Source organism: Colletotrichum costaricense, assembly GCF_030867565.1.
Source record: "Colletotrichum costaricense strain IMI 309622 chromosome Unknown Scaffold_5.1, whole genome shotgun sequence".
NCBI lineage: Eukaryota > Fungi > Ascomycota > Sordariomycetes > Glomerellales > Glomerellaceae > Colletotrichum > Colletotrichum costaricense.
This window is the reverse complement of record NW_026848234.1, coordinates 1,433,213-1,442,060: the sequence shown is the minus strand read 5'-3', so window position 1 is coordinate 1,442,060 and position 8,848 is coordinate 1,433,213. Positions and strand designations below refer to the sequence as shown.

At 53.1% G+C, this 8,848-nt stretch overlaps 1 protein-coding gene across 1 annotated transcript; it reads right to left on the bottom strand.

Annotated features, from left to right (window-relative positions):
- Positions 1 to 2,189: 2,189 nt before the first annotated feature.
- On the bottom strand, positions 2,190 to 5,316 carry CCOS01_05626 (uncharacterized protein; the record flags this gene model as incomplete). The annotated part of the gene is made up of 4 exons (XM_060453803.1): positions 2,190 to 3,494; positions 3,551 to 5,075; positions 5,130 to 5,184; positions 5,247 to 5,316. The coding sequence occupies 4 exons, from the start codon at positions 5,314 to 5,316 to the stop codon at positions 2,190 to 2,192; spliced, it is 2,955 nt and encodes a 984-aa protein (XP_060315575.1).
- Positions 5,317 to 8,848: the final 3,532 nt, after the last annotated feature.

The following is an 8,848-nucleotide window of genomic DNA, read 5'->3' as shown; positions in this document are numbered from 1 at the left end:
GTCGGATTCCCTAGCAAGTCCGCTCAGACTACTCAATTTCTGTCTTTCCATCACACCCTCATGTCAAAAAAGGGACCAGCAAAACGCTAGGTGTCTGTCATGGGAAACATTCGTAACTCTACCAGCAAGGACAGCCATCGCCCTGTAGGGATATTGGACCGTATGGAACGACCTTCCCCTTGCCCTGTCGATCGCGAGCACCGCATTAGAAAAGCGCTCCCACAAACGTTTCTTGCATTCAGGTCCTCCGTCCAAAACGGTATTATCTCATTCTTTATCAAAGAGAGGGGCTGGAAGTCTACTAGCCGCGACGCTGTGAAACACAGCATGACCCCTCCTCCTCGTAGCCTGTCCACTCGAACTCGGAGTATTCTTCGGAAACTCCCATTTGCTGTCGTGAACCGTTACTCTCTGAATGCTACCCTCGGTCTCGGGGGAGAAATTCGCACGGGCGCTTCTCTCTCAAGACTTTGTAGACTCTGACTTTTCAAAACATAAGTCCGTCACCCCGTGATGGCGCCTCTGTCCCCCTCCGTCCGAGTTTCCGCTCGTACTGCGTCCAATATCCCACGCCTGCCGCGCAACTTTGGAAACGTATGGGTAGTCATCGCCCGCGGGTTTCGGCCGATTGAGAAGCAAGCTTTTTGATCTTCGAGAAGGTTGCGTCCCCTTTCATGATGGGTTCCTTGGAAGACCCTTGGCGCTACTGAAGTGGTGTCTATCTGCGGTCACAAGAAAACATAACAAACATCATCATACATCGACTCTTCCATTGAAACGCTAACATCTTTTCTGATACCATACAATGATGGTTCATGCTATGCATCGTAGATCTCCCGTTTTCATAATGTGAGAGTATGCCTCGTACTCTTCATCTATAACCGAGCATGGGAGGTCGATGGTATGACGAGGCGTGGGATGAAGGGTACACCTTGTTGACAACGAGCTTAACAACCCTCAATCCTTCACGCATCGAAATTCTGCTCATTATCGCCGTATCGAGTCTGCAAGCGGTGTGCCCTGCACGTCTCGCTGGCGTCTTGACTTGGCAATACACTCCCGAATTCCGCCGGCGCCGCCAAGCATCTACAAGAAAGAGGGAGAGCTTCGCCCTCTCCGTGCCGCGGAGTTATCATCCGATCCTCCTTTCTCACGGCACCCAATCTGCTGGGTCGTAGGATGAAGGCCCAATCGCTTTCACCTGTGTTCGTTGTCCAAACAAGTTTGATGCGCACAGATGATGTCAGCGGTGAACGAGAGCAAGGACATTCTTGTCTAAGTACCAAGCAGAGAAGCAACTCTTGCTATTGTCCTTGCTCTGCATGCCCACCTACCCGTCCACCTACCATCCACCTTCCGCCCTCCACTTCCAACTAAGGTTTGACTTCCCGTCTCGTCGGGAGGGATTTCTAGATCAAGTCTGTACAAGGAACACATGAGACATGAGACATGAGATTGCGCGAGTTCATTGGGTGTTCTCACATGCGAGCGACAAATCTTATCGAGAGCATCATAATCACGAGGATCATGTTGCTTGCTTTTCTCAGGTGTGTCGTATGTCTGCTTGTCATATCTCAACATCACATGCCTCCGTCCAATTGTGGAAGGAAGTGGTGTAAAGGTCAATGTCTTGTCAACTCATGCGACTTTTCATCTCATCTGCAGCGTTGCGTAATTAAAGACTTCGAAGTCATACCATTTCCGGTAGTTGAACTCGTCAACTCGATACACTGGTTCGATTTAATTATGGGAAGATTGTGTGTCCAAGTTAAAGCTTGTAATTGTTAAGTGACCAAAGTACATGTCGCTAAGAAGTGAAGGCCCTCCATGTCATGACCAGCGGCCTGAGGTATCTAAATAATGGACAAGATCGTATAGAACAGCAAGACAAATATACCCAAAAAGCAAAACCCTATCATACTGGATAGCCTTTGTGCCAGTTTGTTGACGAAGAATGTGTCTCGTCCATCATGTTCATGTGTCCTTCCCCAATGTACCCGTCATCATAAACCATGAACGCCGATTGGAAAAAATGCAAAGAGAAGATTGTACAGAGTTAAGGACGGTTATCCACAAGATCCATATATCCAAGTGTGTATGAGAGAAACAACATAGCAAGAAAGATAAAATACTTTTTGGTTGAGTTCGAAGGATGTTCAGAGTAAGAACGAGGGACAATGGATCTCTCTTTACGCGGTAGCCGTGTTGGCGAGGCCGTCCACGTTCCAGTTGTTGTTGAGGGTGATGAGCTTGCGTCTGATACCATCGCCGACACGGCATGTGACGCCTTCTTCGATGGCCATGATGCCGTAGTTGATCACCTCGGCAGGTTTGTCCAAGCCAAGCGTGGTGCCGTCGCGGCGCGTCAGGACGGCGATTCCGTCGCCCCCGCTCCACAGGTAGGAGATGACGGACGGGTCTTCCGGTGTGACCTGGTCGATCGCGACGACATTTCCGCTACCATGCTGTCCGCCCGCGGCAGCATTAGAGGCGCCAGCGCCGCTAAGATGCTCGGGGCTTTGGCCCTGGTGCTGAGATGACGGGGACGATGACTGCTGGTGGGCCTGCTGGGCCTTTTGGAAGTTGGGGTCAAGGCGTGCGACGCTGTCAGCCCAGAGGATAAGGGTCGCGCGGTAGACACCGGCGGCCCACCAGCAAGGGCGGCGGTCGGCAGGCATGGAGCGCAAGAGACGCAGGACCTGGCCGCAGTGGAAGATTGCCTCCTCGCGGTTGTAGACGCAGCGCTTGTGGCGCAGGCTCAGCTCCCAGTAGGAGCCATCGAAGCCGTCGCGGCGGGCGAGACGCTCAATCTCTGGGAAGTTGGTAACGGCGTTGAGGGAGATGAGGTGGTAGAGAACCAGGTTGCAGCGCGTGGTCGTGCAGTTGGGGTTACTCTTGTAGTACAGCATGGTGAGCTCGTACCACTTCTGGAGAAGTGCTTGAACCTCTTCCAGGCGGAGCATGGTGCTCGACTTGGTCACAGTCCTCGAAGTCGCGCGACGGGTAGAAAGAACATCGGAGAAGCAGGAGAGCATTTGCCTCAGGTGGCAGAGAAGGGACTGGAGGGGGTGAAGGAGAAGGCGAAGCTGTTGAGGAGACAGGCCGGCTTGGCGGCGGGAGAGGTTGTCGTGGAGGAAGTCTTGGAATAGCTCGCACAGAGAGGGAGTGAGGGAAGGGCTGGACAGAAGCTGCGGGTTGACATTCGCGGTGCAACCGTAGAGATTCTGGACATTTGCGAACCACTGCTCCGAGTTGGACGCAAGCCAAAGGGCCTCGGGGCTGGGGAGCGGGCACTGTAGGTCGGTGATGGCCAACTGCGGCGGGGTATCATGGAACAGGCTGAGCTCTTGGTCACACATGACCCAGTTGTATACAAGCCTGTTCTGCATCTCTCGATGCAACCAAGCCCGCCACTGAAGCTCGGTGCTTGTTGTGCTGTTCAACGTGGGGATCATGGATGGTTGAGGCTCCAACATGCCGGCGTGTTTGAGCATCTGCTTTACGTCAGTGAACTTATTCTTAGCATGTTGGGAGGATTGTGGCTGCTTACCGATAAGTACATTCCCCGTTGTCCCATCGAGATATCCATCAACCACTTGTCACCACTCCAAGCACCTTGGAGAGTGAAGAGAAGTGCACATCTCAAGGCGACGGGGTCCGCAGACAGCTCGACATCCTTCTCGATGATATCGAAGAGTGAGATGCGACAGGTTTCCGTCAGACCTGCAGCAAGGTACCGTGCCTCAGCCATCGGCACTGCCGCAGCGCCTTGTGCGATCATCAACAGAAGCAGCAATGTCGACGCCTGGTTGTTCAGCAGCATCTCATTGGGGTCAACGCATCCTGCGACAATGAGGGGGTAGTAGTACTGCAAGCTGCGAACGTAACTGCGGAGGAAATACTCGAGAATCTTTGTAGGCGGCAAAACAATGAAGTTGAACTCGCTAGGTGTGGCGTATCCAGTCTTGGAGTACCCATTGCTGAGCCCGCTTCGGTGAATGTCAAGCGCCTTCTGGAGGAATGACTGCGTAATGGCCAGCATGCGGTCGCGAGTACGAGATGTGAGAGGAACGACGGAGGCATCGGTAGTGTCCCAATCGACGTTCTCCAGGTACTTCTCGAGCGAGCTCCAGGTACCATCTTCCTTGGACTTTCTTTCCAGGCATTCCAAGTGCACGATCGCCGTCCTCGGGCACGTTCCTGAATAGATGGGCGGATTGCATCGAGCGAGTGGCCAGGAGTCCTCGGCGGCAATGACAACTTCAAACTCTGGAATCGCTGATTCACTCGGCATACCGACGGTTTGCTCAGCTGGCTTCATTGTAGTGTCAAAATCAGCTGTGGACATGATGCTGGTGCTTCGCGTGTGGATAGATCCTCGTGAAGAGGAGGCAGTCATTGGCTCTGATGCTGAGCTTGACGACATGTCGCTCAGTTCTGTGAAGCTGGGCATAGACATGTCGGGCCGCGACATCGGGAGCTGACTGGAGTACATGTCGAGCTCCAGAGGGTACTCAGGCCAGACCATCATATCTTGGTAGTTCGTGTCAGGTGTGATGAAATCGCTGTTGAGCTGCATGAACTCGTCGAGCCCATCTACCCGGCTGTGTGGTGATGGGAAGTCATCAGAACTGGGATGTGACTGTGCTGGCGAGCTCTTCTTCACAGGGCCTTCCATCATGCGAGGGTCCATGGTCGCAATTGGAGACCCAGTTGACATCTTGCCAGGTGAGTCTTGCTTGGGCATGGTTGGATCGAGGTCCATGAATGCAACAGGCTGAGCTGGCTGTGGTGGTTGGGGCACAGTCGGCATCATTTGTTGTTGGAAAGCCGCGCTGGCCTGGGCAGCTCTGACCGCGGCCTTTGATGATCTCCGGGCGAATCTCGCTGCGCAGGGCAGATTCTTCTCTGCGCAACGCGAGCAAGGTACTCTCTTATCACAACCCGTCTTTGCGTTGGCGCAATTTTGGCAAGCGATTGGTGTCCGGCCAGCTACTGTGGGAACACCGCCAGGCAACGGCTCCATGGGGTCCCGCGCCTCATGGTATGTTGAGTGATGTCTTTGCAGAAGGTCTCTGTCATAGGTGTGTCAGTGGATGTCTGTCGATGAGATTCCATATTGAACTAACCGTCGTGCGAACGAAAGCTGGCAGGCACTGCAGCGGTGGGGCTTTACGTTGGTGTCTATACCAGGACAGTCAGTTTTTGCTCGGTCTCGACCATTTCCAGCACGAGAATCAACATACGGCTTGGGATATGTCTCTCTAGGTGTTCCTTTCTGGTGAAGGACTTCCCGCAGTATGCGCAGAAGACCATCGTGACGGTATTTTTGGATCGCTCTGAAGCGATCGAGTTTGATGTGAGGTTACTAGACAGGAGCTATCATCAAGCTGCAAGCGAATGATGCGATGTCTTGGCCAGACTTTGTCGTTGTGATGGTAATCAAGTTCGATGTGCTTGAATTGGTGAGGCACACGATGCTACGTACTCGATGATGTATACGAGGTAGGGACAATCAAATAAATTTAGAAATGTGTATCGAATTTGAAGAGGTGGAAGGGGAGGCTGTGAATTGGGAGCGGTTGCCGTGTAATAAGAAGGGACCCGACGGAATGGTCTAAGGCGTAGGGTTCGATAAGGCAATGACGCTGCGGATTATAGTTCTGAACGAACTTGCGTCTACGAATTTGGTAACAGCGATGAAGAAGATGAACGAGTAGTAGTAAGAGAGAAGAGTTCCTCCAGGATCGGTACGAAGCAGGCGGAAAGGGTGGACGGTTTTGAAATATATCGCGGAAGCAAAGTCGAGGAGAGAAAGGAATAATGTATGGACCAGGGCCGGGCGCAGTGGGCAAGGGTTGCATGGGACCCGTCAGCTCGGCGAATACGGAAGCGGTCTGGGCATGGCATCAGCTTCTTCCCAGCAGAGTGGGAATAGCTTGGATGGATAGGGTTGGTAATAGTGTGTGGGTGACGGGCGATGGGATCTTGGGAGGCCGAGGCGGTGCCTGCTTCAGGACGAAAAGCAGACTGAGCACGCACAGTCGTTTAACGCAAGACAATGGAGCACATGGAGATGTGCAACATGGATCCTTGAGCGAGGGTACAAGGCTACTTGGTGGCCCGGCACTGGCTCTGAATGTTTGGTATCAAGCACTCCACTGGGACTTGTGAGGGGAGGAAGGAAACGGCGCCGATGCGTGTTCAGCCGCCATGAAATCGGTCTTGGAAGTAGAGCATAGCAAGAGATAGTAATGCTTGGAGTGGATACCTACCACAAGTCGATGAGGTCTGTGGCCGGCGCACACAACACTCTTTGGGTCAGCCTGGGCATAACATGGACATGAATGACCATGGTGATGAGGTGGACAAAGGCACGCAAGGCACCAGGTTGCATAACAGGATACAGTAGTGCGTGCTATGGGATCAAGAGGGATCTGTGGTATGCGTATGTGTGTACTTCTGCTTGAAGCAGACCACGGCTTTTCGTATTGCGTAGGTACATTGGAGCCATACACTAGCCAGGTCCAACAATAAAACGGCCAAGACCGGCGGGGGAACGGTGCGAGGTACCTGAGTAGTGCGTTCGTACTGATTAACCCAGTTGAGTAAGCTTTATGTTTGACAGGGGCCGCGGCGCCGTGGCGGCGGCGGCGACGGGGAGAGAGAAAGGACGGCCATGGGGGTCTTGGTGGAGGGGGAGAGAGCGTTCGGCGAGCCGGTGAGGATACGGCGTACAAATTCGTGAGGATGAATGTGGGAGTTCCTAGACTAGGAGAGGGAGGGGGTGGGAGATCAAACAGAAACGCCAGGGCACAGACAAGAAATGGGATGATCCCGAAGGAGCAGTCGGGGAGGTGGGATACCTTGCGAGTCAACCCAGTTGTGGATGGACTAAACAGAATGATAGACAACGAGTAATAAGAGTCGAGAAGGTGGAAGAGAAGATGACAACAACCGAGTAAGCATGAACGTTCTCAGGGTGGTTAGAGAAAGCGAAAGAGAACGAGACAAGAGATGAAGATGAGAGACAATGTCAGACAAGGTTAACTGAAGCGTGTGGGTGGGTGGAGAGATAATCTTTGCCGGCCGAACGAGTACGAAAAAGCAAGGTTAGAGGGAGCCAAGAAATGTCTACAGAGAGTCATCGACACTTGGGCCACAACATCCAACTGATTTGCTAGGGAACACCTTGGAGCAGTCGCTGTGAGAGACAGCCATGCTAGAGCCATGTCGACCATGGTGGGCTTGAACGCTGCTGGCTAGACCCGGCCGAGGCATGGATTTTTGAACATGTAGGTTGGCCGGGATATCTCTGAAAGCTGCGGGTTGCCGGGTTTCAAGGCACGGGGCAGATCGACCAGGACTGAGTGGCCATTGGCGCGTGCCATCTGTTTCTGCCTCGACACTCGACAGGTCTGTGCCAACTGGCATGACAATCGGATCCCAGGCAAAGGCAAATGAAGTGGGAGACATGTCGTCACGGTTCGTGTGGGAGGCTGGGCTGAGCCTGTGTGTCTCCCTTAGTCCCATCCATCATGTATATGTGTGCATGTGAGTGTGTGGGATGGCCTGCCTTACCTTACCTCAGTTCCACCCGCGGGAATGGCGCCGCTGTTTCCTAAAATGGATATTTGACAGCACTAAACAAAGGGGGGGGTTTTGTCAATACCTGGCCCTGCCGTTGAAGCCGAGGGGTGGTCTGCGCTGCTTAGCCGCATCATGCTGCTTCTGAGGCTGCGCAAAGGCAGTATCAGACGCTGGCGCAGACGTTGGCGCAGAGTCCAGCATCAGACACTATCTCAAGCATTGCAGCGGGCAGCAGCACAGTCACCAGCTGGAAGAACTGAAGCCAAGAAAGACTGCAGGATGGTGCTGGTCTCAAGGTTAGTAAACCAAATCGCGCGCGGGAGCCTTGGTGCGGCGATAGATGCGTAAGTCAATGTGCTTGGACAGATTATTGCCGGAGAAAAGCCACGACAAGGTTATGGAGCCGTCAGAATCGATAGCCAACACATCTGTATGTAAGAAAGGCATTGAACGAGTTACCACTGGCTGCGAAGCGAGAGACTGGCGTCGATAACTCGAGTTGGACCAGATGCTTAAGCAGATGTCGCTGTCATTGATGACAAGCGTTGCACATCGTAATTCGACGTGAATTTGGTGAAGAATAGAAGTTGATGTTGACGGACATAGCAGGCTATTCAAGGGGGCCGTATTTGCGCCAAGGAATCGAATCGATTTCGGGCGACGATGGCTGCGCTAATACTGCAAGGTTCGGTGATGGTATCAACGGTGAACGATCAACCTGCGGGTTGACGACGATCCTTCATTTGTGGTGCAGATAGTACGGGAGACGGGACAAGCCATGAGAACGGGAGGAAACGCTAGGGTCGCACCTAAGGCAGGGAAAGGTCCGCGGCGAAGAAGGATAAGCAAGGGGGATGGGGGAGATGAGTGAGATGGTGTGTGTCGTTACGGCCGCGCCGAAGGGTGTGAGATGAGATGAAGTCGACAGAGATGGATCATGGTGGGTGGACGAGCGGGATTGGTGAGAGGGATTGGAGAAAGGCAATGGGGTTTGAAGATGGAAAGCAGAGACACAGAGCAATGGGTGTGGGAAGTTGAAGGAGGAGGGTCTAGCGGTACGTATCCGCCCTCTCCCGAAAGCCGGGCCGTCCTGATCTGTCGTGCTTCCCAAGGTACGTATCTATCGAGCTAAAAGTGGAGAATGGAGGGGTCCCTTTTACATCTGCAACTTACTCAGCCACGAGCTGACATAATACACATCGGCTTAAGCCTGACGGTGGTGCTCCCTCCCATTTTCGAGAGATGGAAGGAGAAGAAG